The sequence below is a fragment of the Artibeus jamaicensis genome, unplaced genomic scaffold (assembly GCF_021234435.1).
Source record: "Artibeus jamaicensis isolate MK-2021 breed Jamaican fruit bat unplaced genomic scaffold, CSHL_Jam_final scaffold_833, whole genome shotgun sequence".
Classification (NCBI taxonomy): Eukaryota; Metazoa; Chordata; class Mammalia; order Chiroptera; family Phyllostomidae; genus Artibeus; species Artibeus jamaicensis.
In genome coordinates this window covers 14,004,773-14,031,756 of record NW_026522056.1, presented here as the reverse complement: position 1 = coordinate 14,031,756, position 26,984 = coordinate 14,004,773, and the positions used below count along the sequence as shown (strand labels likewise).

Here is a 26,984-nt window from a genome sequence, read left to right as displayed (position 1 = left end):
GCGGGAAACTTAGATCCTCAATTCAAGATTATAGTGATAAGTAAGTAAATTCCTGCTCTCAAGGAATTTATGGTTTGATTGGAAAGGACTGAACTCAAGCCCATGAAACAGTTGGAGAGCAGAGCAGGTGAGACGTACGACTGTGGGGCAGTCAGTGCAGGGGGGGTTAGTTCAGCAACAAAGGAAGGAAGGATGGGAGCAGCCGTGGGAGGCTTCCTGTGTGGAGGGGAGGCTTGGTTTGGACTCCCAAGTCAAGAACTGGGCCTTTTACGCAAAAAGAATAACCACAAAGGAAAAGGCTTTTTCGCGGGGAATGAGCAAGTTATGGTGTTAAGACTGACCTCATAGAGCCCATGGAAGAGAGCTCGAGGAGAGGAGGGGAGTCTAATTATGAACATCTGAAGACCGTAGATTTGGGAATTTGGTTTGACGCAGTGGAAGGGAACTGATGGATGTGAGCAGTGTCAATTTTGAGGTTAGAACTGCGACAGTTTTGTCGTGCGTGCTTTTATTATGTATATTCAAAACAAGTGCACTTTGATGATGTATATTCAAAACAGTCATGTGCATGTTTATGTGCGTATGTATCTATTGTTTCTTAATATCTTTGAGCCATCACATGACATTGCAAATAAAATTTTTAATTTCCGATAAAGGGTATACACACTCAGAGGGAAAAGATGATGATTGTGCTGGCCTGAGAGGGTCATGGGAAGGTTATGGGCCAGTTGTCCTAGCGCGGCTGTTACAGGGCCAAGGTGCGAAGTTAGGGTTCCATCTTCACCTCCCCTGGGTTTATGGGATCTTAGTTAGGAAGAGAGTACAGTGCACAGGGGTATGTGCTGTTGTTAACTGTGCTAAAAAGACTTTGTTCAAATCTTCGGTGTAGTATAGTTCAGTGCTTATGTATACTGGCTTTTAGATTTCTGATGCGATTTTATATTCTGTTGTATTTAGAACATTTGGAAGTTCCAGGGAAATTACACTTTAATGAACAGCTTAGATGTGGCTATTTGGAAGAGCGATTGAGAAATTTTGGCTCAACCGAACAGCATATCTGGGACGTTGATTGTATCTTTATTTGGTCATATTATTAAAACACAGACTCTGGCTCTGTGGGAGCTGTGTTGGCCGTGCATGTCGCAGCTCGAGTTCTGGCCAGAGGTGGGCTGGCACCAGGTTCCGGGAGACAGCTGACAGGCCAGGTCATGTCCACTGTGGAAGATCCTTCACATGCCCTCAGGTCCTGACAATTTTGAGAATTCTCCATCATCTGGAGAAAGATAATTTTGGAAACGGAGCTTTTTGAAATTCACAAAATGGAAGATGTTGAGCTGATTCCTTAAAACATACTGTTTTGTTTGTGCTCTTTACAAATGTTATATTACGGATGGGTGTTCTCATTCACTTGTTAAACCTTGAAAAGGAGCTCCAAGTTCCTGAAAGGGTGCAGGGATAGTGTGAATAATACATAGAATTTCACTCTAGAAATTAAGTATTATTGAAGAGTAATAAAAGATTTGTGTCTTAGTCTTCAGTGGTTGTGTGTGGGTTTTTTATTTTTTGCTTTTTTGTGTTTTTTTTTGTTTGTTTTACCTTAACAGCTCTTTTTGAAACATTGTTTTATTGTGGGTAACTTTTCAAAGTATCTTTCTTTAGCTGGCTAAATGAAGTCCCAAGTTTTAGGATTTGAAAAATTTCATTCTTCAGTGTTCATTCCACCCATGCCCGCAAAAAAGTGTTACCATGTAGCATTGGGGGGGGGTTATATTTATTTAACTTATGTAACAAAAACTTGTATAATGCTTACTATACACGTATTAGGTACTTTTCAAAATGCTTTACCAGTCTTCCTTTATTTAATCCTCTCAACCAACAATTTTCAACCAATGTGCCACAAGAATTTTTAAAACATGCAATACTTGACTATTTAGTCAGGGGCACTGACCTGTTCTCCCTTGCATTGTCAAATAAAAAAACCACAACAGTCCATAGAACAGTAGCTGTCTGGTGTAAATGAATCAAAATTATGCCTATTTGTCAGATTGGGAAAAGATAGAATATATTTTTTGGTGTGCCGCAGAGTTTTAGTGATTACTTTATGTGTGCCATGAGATGAGAAAGGTTGAAAGTCGCTGCACTGAGCAACTCCGGGAGGTAGATTTTATGTCTTTTCTTACAGATGAGGGCGGAAGGCTCTGAGGAGTTCAGAGCTCATCCAAGCTCACTCAGCTCGTGGGCATCGGAGCTGGATTTCAGATCCAGGCAGTCTGTCTCTCCAGTCTGTGCTTAAGCTCTGCATGCCACTGTGCTTTTCTTTTTCATACGGAAAAAAAATGAGCAAATAGATTCAGTTAAGACTGTTGGTAGGTCAGTGTCTGTGATGAACTAATTTCTCATCAGTATCTCTGGGACCCATTTACCTTGTTTCGCATTGACACGCTTGCTGAGTTTTTAAAATTTGTGGCTTAAGACTTTTTTTTTTTGATGGTTGTAATGTCCTCTTGCAGCATGGTAAAGGATCTCTGGGCAAGTATCATTCTACCTTTATTTGAGCCAATATCTTTATTCGTTGGGAGCTCTAGTACAGTGGAGCTCTTAAATCCTAAAACTGAAACATTTATCATCAGGAGACACAACATGTTTTGAATGCCGAGATTGTGAATGTCAAGTTTCTGTTGCACTAAACTAAAGAGAAAAGAAGTAGCTGCGGTTTTACCCTGAAATGTGAGGTTGTTAGATGAGGATCAGTCCATTATCTGGCTCCGTTTTCATTAGATTTCAGCAGGCGGTTGGATGTCGGCTGCCACAAAGTTGCCTGAGCACCCAGGCTGTGGACGCTGCTCCCCAGAAATGTCCTTGTGCTTCGTAAGTTTATACACAGTGTTAATGCAACAGGCTTCCTTGGTCTTTGAGGTCAAGAGGTTTGGTGCTGATCAGATGTGGAGACCACCACTACAGTGATGTTCTGAAGAGCCTGGAAAACTTGGAGAGCCTAACCAGATAAAAGTGGCAACCCTCAGGTCTCAGACTTTTGTTTGTGGGGAGCGATTTAAACCAGGAGACTCCACTTAGTGGTGTTTTCCTTCCACCGTAGCAACCGAAAGGTTAACAGTGCTGTGGGAACCCATATTCAGTATCGAACATGCTTTTAAAAGTTTGAGATTGACATGCAAAGCATATGTTAGTTACTTTGTTAATCTAGGTTATTTCTTAGCCCCAAAACTCACTGTTTGTTTTTTCTGACATGTTACATGTCTTTCATTGCTCCCAGCCGACACGTATAGTCCTTGTGAGTCACGTGACAACTTCTGAGATCTGTATCCCTTTGCAAAATGACACACATATCTCCACATTCACGTAACATACGAACTTCATGTTAGCTTGGTTTATGACCACATAGGTGGGAAACAGACATAGTTATAGGTGGTTATCAAATCGAATATATTCACAGAAGAGTTAATTCCTGTAGTAGGCTGGGGGATTATTAGTTTTAGCCTAAATGTATTCTGTCTGTTCTGGAATTGGAGACTTGCATGATTTAGAACACCTAGGTAGTGATTGAAACTTTAAAAATGGAAGTTCTTGTACTAGGAGAACACAATATAAGCACTGGGCTTTGCTGTGTGTGGAATGAACTAAGTAGTTTATGAATAAATGGAAGTATCCAACCTCAAGTAGGTTGTATTCCAAAAATTTGTATTTCAGTCCTGCGGTGTTTTAAATGCAAACGAGTGTTGGCTGAATGAATTGTCATGTAGAAACAGGCTGGGAAGGGTAGATCGTTCTCAGTAGTGAACTCACCGATGCCTCGTTATTGAATACAAAGTGCAGCCTGGATGCGGATGTCCGTGTTCGGCGGACTTCCCTGGGCTTGGTACCCCTTAGCCTTTTCCCTGCTAGTAGTTTAAAATGTTTTCAAGTTCATATATTTAGCATTTCTATTTTTTATATCACATGCAACATATCTGGAATAAGGTATGGGTACTAATTAAAGTAGGCCATACCTAAGATAATTGCATACTGCAATAAAAGGAAGGGGTTGAATGAGTCGGAATTATAAATTGAGTACCATATACTCATTTTTGGAAAAAGCCAAGTTTTATTCTACTATGATGATACTTCGACAATACTGAATCTTAAATCAATTAAAAAATTAATAGGAATAGATTGATCTTGTAGGGCTTTAAAATAGAAATGTATATGAATTCATTACCATATAGCTTCACTGCTCAGCTTTACCAGCTGATACAACTCTCTTGATTAATGTACATATGATTATGTTTAAAAGTTTTTCCAGATGTACTCTTCAATTTAACTTTCCATTTTGAGGTCATTGTAATAGATTCACATACCATTCTGAGAAGTAACAGAGAGATCCTTTGTGCCCTTTGCCTAAGTTTTCCTAATGGTAACATCTCGTGAAATGATAGCCCAACATCACAGCTAAAACAATGGCACTGGTAGACCCCGCTCACTGCGTTTAGACTTCCCCAGTTTCACGCGGGCTCTGTTCTGTGGACGCAGAACGGTCCCGTCGCCACAGGGACGCCTTCCCTCGCCTTTGTGGGACACGCGCCCTCCTCTGGCCCTCTGCTCCACCTCTGACCCCGACTCTGCAAGCTGCACATCTGCTTTCCATCTCTATAACTTTGTCATTTCAAGAATGTTATGTCAATGGAATCATGTGGTATATGACCTTTAGGAATTTGGTTTCTTTACTCAGCAGAATTCTCTTAAGATTTATCCAACTTGTTTGTAGTCACAGGTTTTGTTTGGTTTTTGTTGACTGGTACCTCATGGTGTGGGTGTGTCACAGTGTAACCATCCACCCACCGAAGGGCACCTGGCGCATGTCCATTTCTTGGTTACTATGAATAAAGCATCTACAAACACGGGTACAGGTCCTTACATAGTAACTACATTGTAATACATTTTATTACATACATTTCGCATAGTGATTACATTTAATACGCAAAATTGCAGTTTAATAAGAAGCTGCCGAACTGGTTTCTAGCGGGGCTGCACCGTTTTGCGTTCTCACCAACAGCGCCTGTGACAGACTCAGTGCCGCTGAGTCTTTGTCAACACTGGTATCGTCGTTCTTTTGGTTTTCTATGAGATGACACAGTCTGGTGGGGCTGTTAACCAGACGGATGCTTTTTTTTTTTTTTTTTTTTTGAGAGAGATGGAGGGAGAAGAGGGAAAGAGACATCAATCAGTTAGTTGCCTCTCGTATGCACCCAGACCCGGGGCAGAGGCATGTGCCCTGACTGCAAATTGTACCAGCGACTGGAAATCGCACCAGCATTGGCTTTGTGGTCCAATGCTCAGCCTGCTGAACTACACAACGGTCAGGCCTCAGATGACGACTTTAATGAGTTATGGGTATTAATCAATGTATACTGTAGCTAAAATACACAATAAAAAGTGATGAAACAAATCTGGTGTAGCATTGAGTAAGATACTTTTAACGTATCATGAATGCTACTACTTAATATAGAAGTTAATTCATACTTCTAATTTTCCCTTTAATGTAGATAGGAAGAGGACAGATATTATTAGTACAAGTTTAATTAAACATTTTAGAGAGTGATGCTTTGCCTAACACCACTTTGAAAGTTATCACTTCCTTTTCCTTTTCTTTATTCTCCTCAACCTTGATCGATTTTTTTAAATTTGAGGAATAGAATGAAAAGAGAAACAGATTTCCTGCATGTAATAAAAGTTGAAAGAGGAAAAAGGATGAAAAGGGTCTAAGAGAACGAACGCACGAGGAGCAGGAGAGTGGTGGGGTACTGGCCAGGAGGGGACCGGCTCCTGGCCTTCTGAAGAGGTGGAAAGACAGCGGGGTGGTGAAGGGACTTTGCATTGCACTGTTGGGATTTATAATATGGAAATACTTCTGGGTTAACTTGCACAGGTTCTTTTACTGTGCAAACTTGTTATCTTCTGTCTTGCCCACTTTAAGCCTATTTGCAACAGTTGCATGCATATTTGCAGCCGCAGCCTCTCTTGGGGTTGCCCTTGGAGCATGAAAAAGCAGCTTCATTTCAGATATTGTTTTTGAGCTCTTCCTATGAGCCAAGCACTGAACTCGAGGCCCTTTACATCTGTGAATTTATTTAATCCCGTGGCATCTCTCTGTAAGAAACTCCCCCCGCGTTTAACAGCTTACACAACAAACAGTTGCTGCTTCCCCATTTCTGAAGGTCAGGAATCGAGCAGTTGGCTTAGCTAGACGGATCCAGCTCAGGGTCTCCCATGAAGACGGTGTCAGACATTTCGAGCCCGGGCTGCGGTCTTCTGAGGACTTGACCGGACTGGAAGGCCTGCGTCTATGATGACTCGCTCACATGGCTTTTGACACCAGACCTCTCCATCCCTTCTGTGGGGAGCTTCTTGATTGTCATCAAGACATGGCATCTGCCTTTCCCCAGAGCGAGGGACCAGAGAGAGGCTTCTTCAACTGAGAGAGGCCCAGTGCCTTTTCCACCCTGGTATTAGGAGTCACACACTCTCACTCCCGCCACATTCTGCTCATTTGAAGTGAGTCACTAAGTGAAACCCATGCTAGAGGGAAGTGAGTTAAGTTCCATCTCATCACGGGGTTGGGGGGGGGTGGACAACAAAGAATTCGTGGACATGTTTCAAAATGGCCACAAGTGGGGCCTAGCTGGTGTGGCTCAGTGGATTGGGATCAGCCTGTGAACCAAAAGGTCACTGGTTCAGTTCCCGTGCAGGGCACATGCCTGGGTTCCGGCCAGGTCCCTGGTTGGGGGTATGCGAAAGGCCACCGATCCATGTTTCTCTCCTCCGCTTTCTCTGCCTCACTTCCTGTCTCTCTGAAGATAAAATAACTTTTAAAAAATTGCCACAAGTGGACACTGTTGGTATCCCCTTTTTCCAGATGAGGACACCGCTGAGTGGAGAGGTTAAGTGACTCGTCCCAGATGCGAATCTAGTGAGTCGCAGAACCAGGATTGAAATCCCGTGGCCTGGGTCCACGTGAATCTTCTTTTAACTACATATGCTTTACTGCTTTGAGTACTTAACCTCTTAAGTGCGTATGAAAATGTTAGAATGACTTTATTTCTTCTTCATACTCATCCATATCTGTATATTTACGTGTATCATAAGGCTGTTTTATGCCTTGTTGCTAGTACCACGTAGCTACTTTGTCCCCATCCGCTTCCTGGTACTGAGATGCTCGCCACCGTCACCTGGGGAAGAACCTTCATTTTTGAAGGTGAGCTGACCCTGCACTAAAGCTTTTCAGGTGGATATTGGGTCATTTCCCATGACTAAATATTGGGAAGCAAACCTTTCCTCCACGTCTTTCCAGCTTTGCAGTTCTCACACCTTCTCTGTTGTTAGAACTATGTGTGTACAGTGTGGTGGTTACTGAGAATGCGGGCAAATTGAAGGAGCTTGCAGTCCCTCAGTTTGTCCGTGACTATCAAAAGCAGTGAGTGCCATACAAAAGCGATTTTCAACCTTTTTCATTTCACAGCACATAAACTAATTAATAAAATTCTGTGGCGCACCAAAAAATACATGTTTTGGCTATCTGACAAAAACAGGTATGATTTTGATTGGCTTGCAAAAAATAATAGTAGTAATTACTTACCCTTTTGCTCCAAAGTGACTTTTTAAAAATTAGTTGCCTATACTTGTATATAAGGATTTCTGGTACCAAGAGTGAACCAGTCTGACACAACCTTATTTTGGGGCGTGACCAGTAAGATGCAACTGTATTTACATGACCTGTATATTTATGGTTCATGACAGGGCATTCACACCGAAGGTGGTTGTTGTGTTGGCTGTCGTCAATTTTTTTATTTGACAGTCTCAGGGGAAAGAGGTCAGTACCCCTGACTAAACAGTTTTAAACATTCTTGCAGGACACTGGTTGAAAATCGCTGCTTTAGAGCCCTGGGCAGTGGTGGGTCCGTTGTCTGCCACGGTCTACATTTTTTCCAGGTGCTTTAAATGACTGAAGAACTCTGTGTGCCGTCCAGCAGTTTTTTCTATGCAGTTTGGGACAGGTGGGATGACTTTCTCGTTTGAATAGCAGATCTCTGCTTTGTTAAATAACAGTCACCCCAGCGATGCAGAAAGAGAAAGAAAGAGAGGTCTCGGAATTTTGATGCGATCTTTTTCCTATTTTCTGCTTATGTGTGATTTTGGTAGGCCATGCATGGTAAAGTCTGTATTGTGGGTAGGCCAGGTGGGTTTTTGTTTTGTTTCATTTTAAGATTTTACTTATGCGTTGTCAGAGAGGGGAAGGGAGGGAGAAAGGAGGAGAGAAACATCAATGGGTTGCCTCTCTCTTGCCCCCAACAGGCCACCTAAGGGCCTGGCCCGCAACCCAGGCATGTGCCCTGACCAGGAATTGAACCTGCAACTTTTAGTTGTTCTCAGGTCAGTGCTCAATCAATCCACTGAGCCACACCAGCCAGGGTAGAAATTTCTTAATAATGAGGTTAGGCGCTTACATGTACAGACACATCTCCTGGGCAGTTTTCAAACTCTAGAAATTTTCTCTTTGTCTCTTATCCTTTTAGACTAATGTATAACAGAGGCCAGAGGTGGCTGAGATTGGACTTTGGTCTTAAGAAGTCCTATCAAAGGGACAAATCACGAGACCATCTGATTTTAAATCGACACTGGGAATGAACCGAGTTCATTAAGCAGGATATACGTATTAATCACCTGCTGTCCCCAGTTCTCTGCATGTTCTGAGCCCAGCACATGTGAGATTACAGGATGCCACACTCCTCCTCCTCCTCCCACGGATGCTCTCCCGTGGGTCTTTCTTCCTTGGCTGATCCTACTGGGAACTTTCTGGTTACCTTGGCGAAAGGACCTGGCTTCCATGGGCCCCAAATCAAGGTGTACATTTGGTCATCCTACAGATGGGTCAACCAACCAAATAGAACCCAGGGCAAACACTGGGGGGCACCCTAAAACCAGGGAGTTGTGCATTGTGGGTAATTACGTGGATTTTTCCTTTAGAAAGAAAAGAGCCATTATCAATTTAAAACTAAAACAAACCTGGGAGTCAGCATAGTGACCCTTGCTATCGTATGTTTAGTCAGTCCTTGGTGTCTGTAGCAACCTGGACTCCTGAACCAAAACATACCTTCCCAGGGCTAGGAAAGGGGTGAGTCTTCAAGTCCAATAGATGGCCATTGACTGGAAAAAGAAACTTGACCATCTGCTCTGACCTGAAGCCAGTACCAACGAAGAACTGGAAGTTGACCAAAGGCTGCTCAGATTCTACAGAGTCGCAATAAGGACTACAGGCTTGATGGTCCATTTTAATGATTGTGATACTCTGTTTCCGTGGTGGCGAGACATGAGTGGGAAAATCCCAGCAGGCCAGCAAAGCCACCTTTGCAGGTGAGATGACCAGCAGTCCTCAGCAGAGTTCAGTCTTGCACTTGGGTATTGCAGCTGGTGTGTACAGAAGAAGCAAACAACGGATTTCATTTCTACTTTATTTTAAAAGCGTGAAGTAATTTAACCATTATGTAAAACTTACCAACGAGGCTCTGGAACACCCCTTGCCTTCCCCACCTTTTGGGTTAAAAATACCCCAACTCTGAGAGTTAGGCTGCACAGAAATGTGGAATGCTTTTGAACTTCTCTGTCCCTGAAACCAAGTTTGTACAGTGTGGTCTCTCAGAAAAGAGATGGCACTCCCTTGGGTGTTGGAAAGTGAGTGAGTGGTCCCTCTCTTCTCATCTGAGTGGGGGTAGAGTGGTCACAAAGGAGAACGCCCTCAGACTGCAGGTGGGTGGGGCGTTCCTGGTCCTGTGGCCGTATCTCAGAGGCACGGTGCCCCCCGTAGGTTAGATTGGACTTTCAGAGTGTGAGGAAACACGGACTTGTGGTCAGAATCGAAGTGTGGAACAGATACATGAATGCATATTTCTACGAGATCAGGCTCGTCCCTCCGGAGCAGGGAGAGACAGGACAATGAAAATTCCTGAGCACAAACAAGGACAGGCAGGACCTGAGGTTTATGATACCTTCCAAGGAAGGAGATACCTTTGGGTTTGTATTTGTTTTCTCTTAAAAAAATTGTTTATTGTTACAAATATTTTAAATGCCAAAGTGTATAAATATATAAAATGTGAGTTCTATAAATTGCACCCACTCTCTCCACTGTAAATATACAGAACTTCCCTACTATTAACATGTCGGAATTAGGTATATAGAGGTACACATTTTTTTAAGACTTGAGAATATACTAAGTTACCAAAAAACACTGAAAGGATTAAACTGGAATTATAAACAATTTCTAGTGTTTGCTTTTTTTTTAACCTAATGATTGAGAACTTCATTATATATTAGTAGATACAGGTATACCTACCCATCATTTTATATGTGCTCGCTAGTGACTTTGGCCGTCTGTTTAAAAACTTTGTGAATTACATACTTTTACATACCCTGTTGAAATTGGATTTATTTATAAGTAAGTGTGTTTCAAACGTCAGTTGAAATGTGAGTGACTTTACTGGTGTCCTGTGGGTCACTCTGTCCTTGAAGACGGATGCGTAGTCCTGAATGTTTTGGTGGTCTTGGGTGGTTTTGTCTTTAAATTTCTCTGCCTTGATTCTGGTTGTTTCTGTCTCATTTCTCTTTCCTCTCCTAAATTGCCATTTCTTACAATGTTAACCTCTTTTGCCTTTTTGTCATGTGTGGGTTTTTTTTTTTTCGATGCTGTGGTGACTGTCCTGACATGATGGTGACTGGGAAATGGGGTCCCTCCTTCTCTGCTGTGTGGTCAGCAGGGATGCCCATAAACAGACACTCACTGTGTCCCATGGATACACAGTGTTCTGTAGATGGCTAAACTCATCCAAGGGGTGTTTATACAGTGTACCTCTGTGCCTGGGACTGTGCTGTACCGACTGAAGGGGGGAAAAGGGCCTCAAATTCTACAGTGCCCTTTGAAAGTTCTTATCTGTGAATCCACTGTGTATTACAGAGAATGATTTCAACACACACCACCACTGAAAGCTTCTTCTGGGGTCTGTAGTTGTATGTTTAAAAAGGTGGGTAGGTGGAGGGAAGGCTTGCAGAGGGTACAAGGTCAGAGAAGCATCCCATGGTTTTGTTTTACTCATTAGAATCTTTCAAAGGAGTGACTGAACAGTTATTCGTGAATCATTAGAAAAGGAGACATTGTCTTTCCCCATCTTCTATCAATTTGAGAAACCTGCAGAGGTCTCAGGTCAAAGCAGCTAGAGGGTGATCCCTGAGACCTTTATCTAAACAAGTAAAACATACACGGAAAATGCTCATTGTCTTTGAACACTGGTATTTACCAGATGTGGCCACTTACTGAAAAGGATGCATGATTATTCTCTGCAGTGTACTGAAATTAATAAGCAGTGTCCGTTAGTTTTTATTTGAGTGTTTAGATTAGGTACAAGATAATGAATGCCTGTCATTTATTAAAGGTAGGGCCTTTGCATGCCAAGGCCTGTGGCCTTTCTGTCCAGGGAAGCCGAAGACTGACAGAGAATGGCTTTACGGACTGAATTAGAGTTTATTAAGTTAGGAGTCAGTCACAGAAATGTGGCTTGTCTTTTCCACTGAAAGCTGGCAGTCCACTTAAGAACACATGGTCAGTTTTCTCCAAAATGTAGCTGTGGCCGCTGGTGAAACGATACATAATAGCCGAGCCAAGGAGGCTCTTGCTCTCGCTGTTCTGCACAGGATGATCTCACCCGGCATGGCCTCCTTCGGAACGGTTCAGGGTTGTTCCTTCAGGTAAAAACGAAGTGGGAGGCGCTTCCACAGAATCCACTAGCGTCCCTTCGGGATAGAGCTGTCAGCAGCTTCGTGCCTTGAACTTCTATAAGGCGTGCCGCGCCCTTGACTGAGAAGCGTGTTTCCCCATGTGTCTGATACAAAGTAAACGTCTGGGGCACTGAAGGCCTAGTGCCAGGCACGTCTGTGCCCTTAGACACTGCGGGTCAGTCAGCTGGGCCTGCCCTGGAATCACGGTCAACCTGCCACAAAAGTGCATTTGGTGGCGCTCACTTGTTTTGGGAATATTTTTTTTTCTGAGTATTTGATCATGGGTTTATACCTGTTTCTTAAAATTGTATCTCACTGTTTGGGGGGTCTGATTGGTTACTTCGTGAATGAGTTAGGCTTCCTTCTGTTATTATGGAAGGTCATGGGGCATGTTCTGCTTCCTTCCCTGACAGTAAGTTCCTTGCAGTCAGAGGTCAGACCTTAACCTCTGTGATTGCCATAGACCCTGGGGAGACACAGTGCAGGGTGCTTTGTTAGCGAGTGGCTCCGATAAGAAGGGTGGTGGTGAGAAGAACAAGGGAACCCAAATGTTTCCACATTTCCCCAAGGTTCTAGATCCCAGTCACCTCGGGTTCGTAGGAAAGTGCGGATTACATACTGAAGAAGAGGTTTTTTTGTTTGTTTTCCAGTTTGCAAGCCTGAAGTAGTCTAGAAATGAATCAAAGTACATGAATTCCAAGCGTGTACATTTCAGTGACCTTTAGTTCTCACTAAATACTTACATATTTCATCATGTAAGTATTTAAGAATTATTTCTCCTAGTCAGTGTATCTGTTCGATCAGAGCAGAGAAGAGGTTTTCAGTGGGAAGTGACATATCAGGTTTCTGAGAAAGGGGTGGCTCTGTGGGGTTCTAGGAGTTTTAAGTTGCTTCCACGTGTAAATAAAATGTCAGGCGTCTTACTAGTTTGCCTCTAATCTGATAAACGACACAGTCCCTTTGAGCCTCCTGTCGTCTTCTGGGGGCGAGTGGCAAACGCAGGGCCAGCAGTTCCCCTCGTGTAACAGCTTCCTGTTAGGACGCGAAGAGCCTGCTGTTTCTGAATTATTTCCCTAGAAAAGTTTTCTCCATAAACCTGACGATTTTTATTATAAATACTGACATTAGTTATAATTCATCAAGAAAGCAAAGTATTTTTTAAAATGAGACAATGCTCAACCCAGCAAAGTAAAATTCTAGTAGCTAATACATGCTTATTATAGAAAGATAGGAAAAACAGCTACTAATAAAAATCATTGGAACTGCTTCTTATTCTGCCACTCAGGGCCATGTGAGCATAAGCACGTTGGCATCTATACATCCTACAAGGCATTCTCCCTCTCCAAATACATGTGTGTTGGTTGTTTGTTTCACAGAATAAAACAAAACAATGTGTACTTTTTCCTTGAACATCCTTTTCATTGGTTGCATATTATATTTCATGGATGCAGGTGAACCTTAATTTATATCAAGTAATGTTGATAGCCCCTAGATTTCTAGTGGTGGTGGTGCTAAATTATTTGCCTTGCAAGTTTGTAAAGTCATCTTCTTTAGGTCAGTTCTGTAAATGGGAGTTTATTTCCTAAGTTAACTCCCCAAATCCCTCTTTTAAAATTGTACTTTGTTAATTATGCTATTACAATTGTCCTGATTTTCCCCCTTTGCCCCCTCCATGGGCAGGGCCCACGCTTGCCTGTCCGTGGGTCATGCATGTAAGATTCTTTGGCTACCCCATTTCCCATACTGCACTTTGTATGTCCATGGCTATTCTGTGACTACCTATCGGTGCTTCTTAATCCCCTCACCTCCTCACATATTCCCCACAGCCCCTCCCACCTGGCAACCATCAAAATGCTCTCCGTGTCCATGATTCTGTCCGTCTCTGTTCTTGTTTGCTTAGTTTTTTTTTTTTTTAGAATCAATTGTTGATAGATATGTATGTATTGATGTTTTATTGCTCATAGTGCTGATCTTCTTTTTCTTAAATATGTCCCTTTAACATTTTGTATAATAGTTTGGTGATAGTGAACTACTTTAGCTTTTTCCCTTGCCTGGGAAGCTCTTTATGTGTCCTTCAATTCTTAATGATAGCTTTGTAGTAGAGTAACCTTGGCTGTAGATGTAAAGAGACCCACTTGAAGACATATCACACTTAAAATGCTAGAGGTTAAAGATGAAAAGGATAAAGATGAAGATAGTTTGTACCCTTGGCCTTATAGTTGTCAGTCAGGGAGGTCTGTCCCCGTTTTGGGACTGAGAAGATGCTGGTAGGCATTTGGGCTACTCTTTAGATGTGTTTGAATTGTTCAATAAACTTTTCCACTTATTAAAAATTACTGTGGTGATGAATGCAGATGAAGGAAGCTGTGGTGGACAAGCAGGAGAAAATAAATGGCTTTGATTTTATTTTTGAACCACATTCTGTGTCCATTTGATCAGAGTGGAAGGACGGCAGGTTGACCACCCTCATGGCATTTTTCTGACGCTAATAATGGAATTATCTGGACCCCCACCCCCCAGTTTTAGGGCCAACAATGGCTAGTTGGGAAGGAGGTCAGCTCATGAATTTAAATCAGCTAGAGGTAGTTCACTTTGAATAATCCACAAAGAAGATCTAATTTAATGTCATCTTAACATAGAGCGCTCTTGCGTCATTGCAGGAGCATGAAGTAGGTCGGATGCGTGAAGTGTGTGAAGACAAGGGGTTTTGGAATTGCACGTAAGGAGTCGTCTCTGGATTCCACTCCTCTGAGCGGTTCTCTTGTCTCTTCCAGGTCCGGACCCTGTTTGTCAGTGGTCTCCCTCTGGACATCAAACCTCGGGAGCTTTACCTGCTTTTCAGACCATTTAAGGTACCTTTTCTGTCTTTCCGACATTGTAAAAGGAAGCAAAAAGTGTGTGTAGAAGGTCCTTCTAGGTCTCTTTGGGGGAAGAAATACAATTTTGAGAAAGTGCCCTGTCTAGTGCTATTTTTAAAAGGTCAGTGAGTCCTGGGCCTTTAGGGACTCAGTTCTGGTGTGTGGTCTCACCGAGGAAAGGTGGACACAGCCTTCTGTCCTCCCGACAGCCAGTCTGGAGGAGTCTCTTACCGGTGTGCACGTGTGTCTGTCTCCTCTGTAGAGCAGCCTTGGTGTCCTCTGCCAGCTGGGCATGTTCCAGGTGCAGACCACCAAACACACCCTCAGTTATCGATTATGCATTTATATTTCAAATACAATAATATAAGTCCAGCACTATCCCTAGGAGATTATTAGTGGAAATAGTTCTGTTAGAACTATTCTTTGGAGACATGATAGGTTAAATTGACTCTTATGAATTAGACTATGAACCTAACACCATTATTCTTTTCATGGGAATAATATCCTAAGTTTCAAGTACAGTAGAACAAAGTATTAAAGTGTCGTATGAGAGTAATCTTTCCTGGGGCTTAGTGAGATACTCAGTGCAGTGTGACTATTGGGATAAAACTGCTGTAGAGATACTTTTAATGTATCCGGGATTGGAAACCAAACAGGAAGTCAGACTAAAGCTGAAGGAAGCGTGCTGCCAAGGCAAAACTTCGAAGGCCGGCTTGCGGAGGATTGGAGAAGGCTAGGACCGGGCGGGCTGCGGGCTGGAGGCCTTGGCCCTCGGGGATTGGACCTGGAGGTCATGATCAATTCAGAGCCTGTGGCCTGAGCTGGTCGTTGAGGACGTATCAGCCAGTGATGCCCTCTGGGGCCACACTTGCGATGAGGCGATGGACCACCTTGATTTTTGGTTAGACCTCCATCCCTGTTGAAGGGGAGGACTCCAACCGTAGACGCAGGACAGGTTGAGGAACAGGATCCAGCTTCTTATGGAGAGAGGAGGGGGTGCCAGCTGAAAACAGCTGTGTAGGAAGTAAGAGGGAGGGTCAGAACCGACAAAGATGCTGCAATAGAGCCCAGTCTAGGTGTCAAGAAAGCATTTATTCAGTGACGTAAATTCATTCTGACAGCCAGCCCCTTCATGCAGGGATTTGTGACCTTTCTCATCTCATGGCACACACAAACCAATTACTAAAATTCTGTGGCACATCAAAAAATAGATTTTTTTTTGCTGATCTGACAAAAGTAGGAATCATTTTGATTCATTCACACCAAATGGCTATTGTTGTGGTGGCTCTTGCCATTTTTTTAATTTGACAACTAAAGGAAAAGAAGTCAGTGCCCCTGACTCGGTGGTCAGGTAGTGCCTGGTGTGGCGCAGCGGCTGGAAATCGCTGCCTTATCGTGACCCTAACGCTGACCCTGCAGAGGAAACAGGAAGCTTACACACGAGGTTAGCTGAGAGGAAGTGGGGAGGAAGCGAAGGTGTCGTGGGAGGAGAACGCCAACTTGACAGAATTTCCCGAGTTTCCTTTGCAGGGTTGCAAATTTTACTGTCCCTTGGGTGGGGACATTTTAAGCTAATTGATTATTTTATTTTATTTATCTTTAGAAGGGAAGGGAAGGAGAGAAATGTCAGTGTATGGTTGCTTCTGGTACATTCCCTGCTGGGAACTGGCCCCTGCTGGGAACTGGCCTGCAACCCAGGCATGTTCCCTGACTGGGAATTGAACCGCGATGTTTTAGTTCGCAGGCCCCATGCTCAATCCACTGAGCTATTGCCAGCCAGGGCTTAACCTAATTGATCTTAAAGGACAGATTACTGTTGTGTTTCCATATGTGTGGAGAGAAAGTGGTTCAGCTTGCAAGCCCTTTATATGAATGATCTCACTTAGTTCTCATCACAGAACTTTAGAACGGCTTGGCCTCATTTATTCCAATGAGGGAAACAAAACTTCGAGCCGTTGAATAAATTTTGCTCCTGTTAACCCACATAGTAAATGGCAGGGGTAAGATTCAAACCCAAGCCATTTCACTCTGCCATCCCTGTTCTGAACGACTTTGTGATACTAACTCCCTTCTTGTCACTTAAGGGCACAGTATATTCCTGCCTGTGGTGTTTTACTTGAGTGAAATACCCATCTGTCCTTTGCCACTTAAGGCCTTCAGGGTGTTTAAACCTCTAGGCTTTTCAGAGAAAGCACCTTAAAAGAGATGAGGCAGGGCTGCAAACCATGACCTCTTTGGCCAGAGAGCTCAAGGCCTGTGAGGTGAAATGTTCACGGCAGCTGATTGGTCACATAGTTCTATGCTGGGAAGATAAGAGGATGAATCAGTCCCAAGGCTCTGCCCAGAAAAGCTGTGCTCACTCAAGTCAGGACCGCACTTCATTCCTAACAGCCCTCTTTTAATTAACGTCCCTGGGGGTTGACCCTGGTCTGCAAACCTGTCTCGACATTGATATGTGTGGTGGTCAGTCATGTCAGGTGGTGTTTTCCCCTCTGTCTCATCCATCAGTGCAAACCACCAGCCATTGATTGTTTTCAGAAATAAACACACCTTGTCATCCACATGCTGCGGGTCCAGTGAAGAGGAAAGGGAGGAACTGAAGGGAGTGTTTCCATCCTCCGTGAGGATGAGCTGGAGTAAACACCCCACAGGGAACTTTTGCTTGCCTCAGTCATAATGCTCTACTAAATAAGCAAAAGAACTCAGCAGAATTTAGCATCACTGCCTACGTAACCTTCTTTGGCAGTTTTGAAATTTTGATTAGTAAGTTTTACTGAGTGCATTATTTTTTTAAAATTATTTTTCAATTATAGTTGATGTACAATATTATATTAGTTTCAGGTGTGCAGCCATGTTGATTAGGCATTTATATAAATTATGAGGTGATCACCAAGGTATAGTGCATTCTTAATGTGTCGCTGTTGGTATTTTATAGCGAATACATGACCAGGTCATCACATACTCTTACCTTCCCATCTTATGAAATTTACCCCCTTCCCTCTCTGGGTTCTGTTGAATAAAGATCTGCTGTTGACAGAGATACCATTGCATAATTTCGTGGAAAAAAAAAGCAAAAGAAACACATAAAAATGCATGGATTTCAGGGCTTGATTTCTTCCAGGACCCCAGCATGCAGACACAGGCATCTGTAAAGATGGGTGAGGGCCCCTGTGTGTCATTTGCTTCCCCAGTGAATTTCAGAGGCATTTCTGGAAAGAAGTAGTCAACAGTCATAAAGCACTCATTTTTACTTGAGAAGGTGCCATTATTATAACTCCTTTTTTTTTTCACTAGCACTCTTTTTTTTGGTCTAAATTTGTTTTTTATTTTTGTTTTTTCCTTTTCAGGGCTATGAGGGCTCTCTTATAAAGCTCACATCTAAGCAGGTAAGAGTTTTAAACTTGCACATGAACGATCACTTCCACAAAAAGTTTGAATTGACTTTCTTCAGGAGTGTTACTAGGGCTCAGCCTTCTGTGTTCTCATTAGGATTTTATTTTCTTGTTGTTGTATTCAAAATAAGAGTGTGATCGGTTAGGAATCAGCACAGGAAAATGGTTTGTTCATTCCATAGTCTCCAGCTAGGGTATTTGGGACTGGCCCCAAGGAAGGCAGATGCAGCGCATCCAGCATTGTTATATCGGGATTTGTTTGTATATTCAAAAGTAATTATCATCCACATTCACATTTATTCCCAATTCTTTCCTGTTTCCTTTTTTAATAAGGTTAAACAGGCAGACTCACCATCGGTAGGAGAATCTGATGGGGAAGACTCACATTCTCTCTCAAACCCCGAGTGGCGGTGGTAATCAGTGACCCTCACAGTCCCTGCAAGCTTCTTCGACATTGTCAGCTGTTTGCTTTTCCCCTCTAATGCGGAGCACTCAGCATGCTCACCTCCCAATCACTGTTCGTCACTCCGTGAGGCATTCTCTGGTTCATCAGGAACAAGCTATGTTGCTAGTATCCTTCTGGATTGAAAGATACTGAGTCCAAAGGGATTCTCTTTAGTTGGAACAGTACGGTCTACACACCTACTGAATACAGGACTTTTGGAAGGCATCCCTTGGGATTTGTGATGGAAAGGGTCATTTCATAATTTTGATTATGCAGTGAGAGTACAGGGCTTTTATCACTGTGTCATTGTATACCTTGCACTGACATTATACACCAAAAGGTGATTCAGTTCTTTCTCTACATTAAAAGATAAAGAACCTGAGGTACACGGAATTCAACTTGGGAGTGTAGAGTCTCTCAACCCAAGTTTTTCTCTATTTCCTTGTTCACTGCTGCTCACCTTCCTACCTCTTCTAAGTTATTTTTATGGTCCCCTAAATCCCCAGCTATGCCCTTGAAGAACCATCCTCACAATCCCTTTGATTCATGTTAGAAATTCAGCTAAACCACTGACTCGTGATTTTTCTGGACTGGCTTTCTTACTTCTACACGAATGTCTGTGGTCGTTCCTTTATCTTAGCCCTTCAGTTTGACATCACCTTCGACACCCCCCCCCAAAAAAAAAAAGTAGGTAGCCTCTGATTTTTTTCCTTCATACTTGCTTTTCTTTCTTCAGCCCGTAGGTTTTGTCAGTTTTGACAGTCGCTCAGAAGCAGAAGCTGCGAAGAATGCTTTGAATGTGAGTACTCGTGTAATCGCTGGGGCAGGGTCCTTGTGCGGTGGGGGGACACTGTTGAAGCTGAAGTGGGAGGAATAAGGCTTCTCAATGTGACAGGGAAGGGTTCCTCAATGTAATGAGCCCTCGAAAGAGGTTTTTCTTAGAACTGTGGTCAGATGTGCAAACTATTAAGTAATACTTGGTCTTCTCTATCTTCAGCTATAATGCTCGAAATACTTGATGATGTGAGTCTTATTTTAATGCAGCCCCATCATATCCCTGGGTGGTGTGCAGCCTAGTTTGGCCATCATTATACTCTCAGAGCTAAGCCTAAGCCAAGAATAGATCACAATCTTGGCTTTTCTTATTTTGTGAGGTTTTCTTTTAGGTATGTAGCTTTTGGGTTTTTTAACAGGTCTTTGTCGTTTTTCTGATTGATGAAAAACTTGCATATGTGGCTTCCCCAAAAGGCATTTTGCAGCGTGACGTGAGAAGTGAGCGTGAACTGTGATTGAACGGTGCGGCTGTGTCTGGTTTGCAGGCATCTTGTCAGCCGTATGTTGTGAAGCTTTTTACCAGTTCTACTTTAGTCAATATTTTCCTCCTTCCCTATGTTGAGAAGCAAAACAACTTCTTCAGGGAACCAAGCCTCTTGAGATAAAGTGGAAAGGAGCCAGTTTAAGTGAGCCCCAGGATGCTGAGAGCTGATCCTCAGGTGAAGATGCTCAAGCAGAGCCTGGATCTATCCTGCTCCAGGTCTGAACAACTGTGAATCAGGGTTGATGAATGCGGCCAGAAGTGTTTAGGGTGCTTCTTGAAAGGAAAGTGGCCACTGGACTGTTTTCAATTTGGGTGTTAAGGTGTAAGCTTCTGTGAACTTGTCTCTGGCCTTCATGTTGCTTTGGAACTTACAGGTACCCTTGCCAGTTGCTCCTTTGAGCTCCTGGGTGCTGAGGAAGGGCGAGGAGGGACAGTAGAAAAGACCCAATATTCCAATGACTTGGTGGCCCGAGGGAGTGAGGTCTTCATAATGCTGTCATTGTGACAATCTTGAGAGGTTTGGGGCTTTGAAAAAAATGTATACGTTTTCAGAAGAAATAATTTGATTTTTCATAGAAACATACAGGAAAGTCTTAGGAATCAGAGAGCTCAGAATTTTTCTGGATTTGGATAAATGACCTTCTGGTCAGAAAAACTGCTTACTTACTCTTCCTCTCCCAGAGAATGTAAACCAATTATTTGTTGAATACCAGTGGTACACAGTAAAGCAAACTGTATAGTTGAATATTTTGGCATAAAAATTATTTCATGGTATTTGCATTACATGGATACAACCAGAATTCTCTGAAAAAATTTTTTAAACTCAAAAATTACACCATAATTTCTACTCAGTGTTTTCTTTCATTCTAACCAAGTGACAGCTTCGTAAATGCAGAAGTGTTCTAGGTCCTTTAAAGTTATGTTGGGTGAAGTGTTCACCGGGTTCTTTTCATTGTTCTTATAAAGGAAGTGCCAGTAGCTGAAGCTTGTTCACAGAATGGACTCTCCATTGCCTTCCTTAATCTTTACTTGCTATGTATATAAAGATGTCACTGACCGTCTGTCTGAAGAACATTATTAGGGTTTTATAGTTACCTCTATCATCTGAAGGCAACATTCCTTTATGAGCTAAATTATTAAGTGGTCATAATCATAAGCTGTGTTTTCTTACCTTATTAAGCAGAGTATAGAAATATAATTTCACATTTTTTGCACCTAACAGTGATATCATTACAGATGTGATTTATGGAGCTATGCTGTATGCCAGGATGATAGAAATGTTTAAGTCCATCGCTGTATCAAATGGCCCTGGATCATTGGGCTTTCTTCACCTGAGGTCTAGTTTTAGGTTCTTCTTGTGCTCGGCTCTTCCTTCCTTTTTCACTCATAGCAAGCCTTTGACAGCATCCTCTCCCTTAATCATGAATTCTGTTTGTTGCCCCATGTATTAGTAATTTGGGAAGAGTCCCGAGCAAAGCGTGTCTAAGTCTGTCCCGTTCTGTGAATGTAAGGGTAACTCTTACTATTTACCTGAGGAGTATTGAAAATGAGCTTTCTTTTGCTCAGAGGCTAACTTGTGAGTGTAGGGCATTTATTATGCTCCTGGTTGGTCTCTGTCAGTGTTTTTAACTTTTATACAATAGAGTATTAGAGGTCTTTGTACCTTAGAAGCCATCCTGTTATAGTTCAGGAAACTGAGACCTAGAGGGTATGAATGCTACAAATAGAAGTAGGCCCCCCAAAAGAGGGTCGGGATGGCAGTGTAGGTAAACACGGTTTGCCTCCTTGAACAACCACGTCAAAATGACAACTAACCTGTAGAAAAACTGTCATTCAGAACCATCAGAAATGGAGCTGAATGGAAGTCCTACAACTATGGAATTAAAGACAAAACCACATCAAGACTGGTAGTAGGTAGGGGTGGCGACGTGGAATGGGCTGCTGCCACACCCACAGGTGGGAGATACACATTGGGAGGGATATCTCAGGCAGGGGTTTGGGCCGGGGTGGTCCTAGCCCCAAGCAGGCCCCTCTGCCCAGTGTTGCAGTGCCATAAAGATAAATCTCCATAAGTTGAGTAAAAACCAGCAGGGGTTGAGTCTGTGGATTAAGGCTGTGGAAGACAGAAACTTCTGGAATCCCAGGCAGTTCCTTTTAAAGGGCCCATGTACAGACTTACTTGGATTCAGTCTCTCTAAGCTGTAGCACTGGGGCAGCAGATTGGAATCATCAGAGACTTACAGGGAGGAACTGAATTGTCTGGTGTCAGGACAAGAGCTGGAGAGCTGCTTTCTCCCAGACAGAAGTGCTGGCAGAGGCCATTGTACCTTTTCTGAGCCCCCCCACAGAACCAGCAGATGGGTGCCATATCTGAGACTCCATCGTCCTAGCTCACACTGTTTGCCCCACCCAACTTTCAGACCCACCCAAGGTATTTCCAGTGGCTTTTCCATATGAATGGCTTGTCTTGGCCTATGCTTCAGATTTTTCTAAATTGTCTCAAATGAGCAGTATCTGGCTTCAGCAAGCCCTGTACCTCTTGCTTAGTTGCCCCAGGCCTGGCATTAGCAGCAGCTGGCCTTGGTTCACAGCCTGGCCTCTTCAAGGCACCTACAAGCCCAGCACAGGTAGCAGCCCTCTGCTGCTTATATTATAGCTAATGCTGTGTGACCCCAGACTGAACACAGGCGGTGGTTGACTTTGGATGTGCTAATAGCAATCAAGTCTTAACTACAACAAGAGGCTGTATACAGGTCACACAGGGGGCAAACCTTGAGTATTAGCTTGGCTAATAGGGGAGGCTGTGCCACTGGACCCTACAAGACACCTGCTACATTAAGCCACTCTGTCAAGCCTGGGAAATATAGTAGCTCTACCCAGTACATAAAAACAAACAGGGAGGCTGCCAAAGTGAGGAGACAAAGAAGCATGGCCCAAATAAAAAAACAAAACTCCAGAAAAAGAACTAATCAAATTGGAGATAAGTAATCTATCAGATGCAGAGCTCAAAATACTGGTTGTAAGGATATTCAAGGAACTTATTAAGAACCTCAACAGTGTGAAAAAAGATCCATTCAGAGAGGAAGAATTCACTAGTTGAAACAAAGAACAATTTACAGGGAAACAACAGTATAGTGGATGAAGATGAGAATCAGATCAGTGATTTGGAACATAGGGAACTAAAAAGCATCCATCAGAACATCAAGAAGAAAAAAGAATTCGGAAATAGGAGGTTAGTGTAAGGAACCTCTGGGACAACTTCAGGTATACTAACATTTGTATTATAAGGGCACCAAAAGGAGAAGAGAACGAACAAGAAATTGGAAACCATTTGAAAAACATAATTTAAAAAAATCTTTCTAACCTGGTGAAGGAACGAGACATACAAGTCCAGTAAGCACAGAGAGTTTCAAACAAGATGGACCCATCTTGTACTGGGCATCATAGTACAAAGAGGCCCACTCTGAGACATATCATGATTGAAATGCCGAAGGTTAAATAACAGAGAATCTTAAAAGCAGCAAGAGAAAAGCAGTTAGTTACCTACCAGGGAGCTCCCATAAGACTGTTGGCTGATTTCTCTAACTCGGCAGGCTAGAAGAAATTGGCAGGTAATATTCAAAATGATGACAAGCAAGGACCAACAACTGAGATTCTTCTACCCAGCAAAGCTATCATTTAGAATCAAACGACAGATAAACAGCTTCCCAGACAAGAAAAGGGTAAAGGAGTTCATTACCACCACACCAGTATTGTGTGAAATGTTAAAGGGCCTTCTTTGAGAACAGGAAGATCAAACATATGAACAATCAAATGGCAATAAAACAATTGAATCTGTAAAGAATAACAAAGTAAAACCAGCAGAATAGAAATAGCATCATAGATACAGAGAACATTTTGATGGTCTCCAGATGGGAGCGGGGTTGGGAGGACGGTGGAAAAGGTGAAGGGATTAATAAGTACAAATAAGTAGTTACAGAATGTCCATGGGGGTGTAAAGTACTACACAGGGAATAAAGCAGCCAAAAAACTATATATGCAGGACTCATGAATGGGGACAGTGGTGTGGGAATTGCCCCAGAGGGTGTGGGTGGCTGGGTGGAGGTGAGGAAATTTGGGACAACTGTAATAGCATGACAAAGAAGATAGTTAAAAAACGAAATAGGTCCATCCTGGTTGCAACGACAGACTATTTAACTCATGCGGTCCAGGACAAATGGCCATGGTATGTGACTGTGGAGCTGGGTTTCTTCGCTCTGGAGAGAAAATGAGCCCATTTAGGGTAATGCACTTGATCATGAAGCTGACACATCTTCTCTACAGCCCAATATATCATGCTCCTTTTCAGGGTCAACTTTTCTAACTAGTGGATTAAAAACATGTGATGTTCATGGCTAGCACAAAATTTTCTCCTTGTGTCATTCGTCCAGGCAGTTCTCTTAAAAGCTTTTCCTCACAATTCTTTTGGGAAAGTTCCATTTTGTAATGTTTTATTTGATCCTACTATTGAGAAACGTAAACCTCAAAGTCCCTCATTACAGAATAGTTCCTAATGTTATGAACCACTTCTCTATGTTCGGAGCTTCTCTTCCTGTCATTAATTCTATGCTTCGGTTACTCTCTGGTTTAGTCGTTAGTATTAATAACTAGTCTTTTCTTTTAATGACTGATTTTTAAATCCATTTATTGTCTTTCATTTTGTGATTATGCTTCAGCCAATTTGATAATTTTGTGGAAAACTCAGATTGAGTTGAGTGGTAACATTGAACTTTTACCAGGGGTTACTCATATCTTCTACATGAAATATAGTATATTTTGTTTTTATAGCAAAAACTCCCAAATTTGCTGAGAGTAACCCAAACCCAGACTTCCTTCAGGTTATCTGTGTTCCTATTAATCCACATGATTAGAAACCCAATTCGATCTTTAAACCGACAGCAGAGTATCTGACCTGTCCTTGGCCCTCCACACACACTTGTAACTTCTTCACGGGCAGTGATCCATTTTCCATGCTAATGGAAGGCAGGGCTGATAACCTCAAGTGTCCATATATTTTAGGGCTTGTTTATAACTGGGGAATGTAAGTCAGATACAGCCCCACTGAGGGTTAGCCCGGCAGTAAAAACGTGATCTGTGCAAGTTTTAAGAAGAAACACAGGAAGCAGGGCAGGTCTAAGGATGAAGACCCCAAGCAGGGGAGGGATGGAGCCATCTCTGGTTATTGGTGCCAGCTGCGAAGACCCCGATGTTACTGCTGTCGCCCAGCTGAACCCATGTCTTCACGGATCAGTGTGGTTGGTAGTTCCCACGTCAGGGCAGCAGGCCCACTGTGCTCCTTGTTTACAGTCCCTCATGGGCACTGTCTTGCACCCGTGCTTGGGGTTGGCGCATCCAAAGTACTGTTGAACACTGTGCGGCTTTTTGAGTATGTATACACGCCAATTTGTTTGAAAACTCTCCTCCCCTGATTTTTTGTTATGGGGGGTAGGTTTTATCAGAGGCTCTATTATAAATTATTATATTAGGGCTACAGCAGTCTGACGTTATCAAACCATGTATTGCAAATTGCCTTACCAACTGAGTATTGTTTAGGCTAGCCGTAATTTGCTTTACTGTCAAATGAGACTCGTTGATCCAAGCCAGTGATCTGTCGACCTTTTTCATCTGAGGGCACACACAAACTGATTACTGAAATTCTGTGGCAGACCAAAAGATATATTTTTTGCCAATCTGATGAGAAAAATAGGTGTGATTTTGATTTATTCACAGTGGACAGCTATTGCTGTGTTGGCTGTAATCCTTTTTTCATTTGACAGTCTTAGGGAAAAGAGGTCAGTGCTTGTGACTCAAGAGACAGGTGTTGCGTGTTGTAAAAACTCCAGCCACACACTGATGTCACTCTTGCAGGACGCTGGTTGAAAATTGCTGATGAAGTGATCTCTTAATGACCATTGCACCCAAGGCCATTGGGTCCTTCTTAAATTAACTGTATTAAGATATAACTCACATACTACATAATTTGCCCTTAAAATTTTTTTATTTTTCACTCACAGTTGACATTCAATATGATGTTAATTTCTGGAGTACAGCACAGTGGTCAGACATCTACATGATTTACAAAGGGATCCCCCCAGTAAGTCTGGTAATCACCTGACACCGTATGTAGTTATAGTTTGCCCACTCGAAGTATACAATTCAGTTACTGGTTTTGGTGTCAATATTATTTTAATCATGAAGAAATACAACAACACTAGCCATTTTTATGATTTCTAAGTGTACGATTCAGGGGCATTAATTACATTCGTCATGCCGTGCGACATCACCACTGTCTGTTGATATTTCCAAAACTTTCTCGTCACCCCAGCCAGAAAATCTGGAACCATTAAGCATGCATCCCCATTTTCCCTTCCCGCTAGCCCCTGGTAACCTCTAATCTGTTTTCTGTGTCTGTCTGTTGTTAATTTGCCTGTTTTTAATATCAAAATATTTGTCCTTTTGGTCTGGCTTCTTTCACTTAGCATGGTTTCACAATTCATCCATGTTTTTCAATGTATCGAAATACATATTTTTTGGCTCTGTAATATTCCATTGTATGGATATACCACTGTTGGTTTATCCATCCGTCCACCTGTTGATGAACCTTAGGAGCTGCTTCCACCTGTTGGCCTTTGTGAGTAATGCATCAGTAAACATTGCTGTACCAGTATCTGTCTGTCTAGGGACAGTTCCTTTGCATATATGCTTAGGAACAGAATGGCTCAGTCACATGGTAATTGTATTTTTAGCTTTTTAGGAACCTCCAAACTTTCCCATAGTGCTGCACCATTTTATATTCACATCAGCAGTGGGATGAGGGTTCCAGTTTTTCCATGTCCTCACCAATACTTGTTATGTTCAGGAGGTGTTTTGTTTGTTTGTTTTCTTAATTATAACCAACCTAGAATGTGTGAAGTGATCACTGGGCTCTTGATAAAAATGTGACTGATTTCAGTGGTGGATTTAGGTTCTTCTGGTATCTTGTGGGATTTAAGAATTTCTTTCGACGGGTTAGTCGCAGTTCTGTGATGGCAGTTCTACATAGTGGGGCTGTGTTACCCTTAAACAATCTACCCCTTCGTAAAGAAGGGAGGAGGAGAACACCCAGCCCAGCCCTT

At 42.6% G+C, this 26,984-nt stretch overlaps 1 protein-coding gene across 9 annotated transcripts in view; it reads left to right on the top strand.

Annotated features, from left to right (window-relative positions):
• Positions 1 to 26,984, top strand: part of RBPMS (RNA binding protein, mRNA processing factor) — a 162,594-nt gene that overhangs the window by 51,662 nt on the left and 83,948 nt on the right. For all 9 annotated transcript variants that reach the window (XM_053659930.1, XM_037128786.2, XM_037128784.2 and 6 more), the window contains exons 2-4: positions 14,592 to 14,669; positions 18,023 to 18,061; positions 19,249 to 19,311. In XM_053659930.1, the coding sequence (XP_053515905.1) occupies positions 14,592 to 14,669; positions 18,023 to 18,061; positions 19,249 to 19,311 (180 nt within the window). The remainder of the gene's footprint in view (positions 1 to 14,591; positions 14,670 to 18,022; positions 18,062 to 19,248; positions 19,312 to 26,984) is intronic.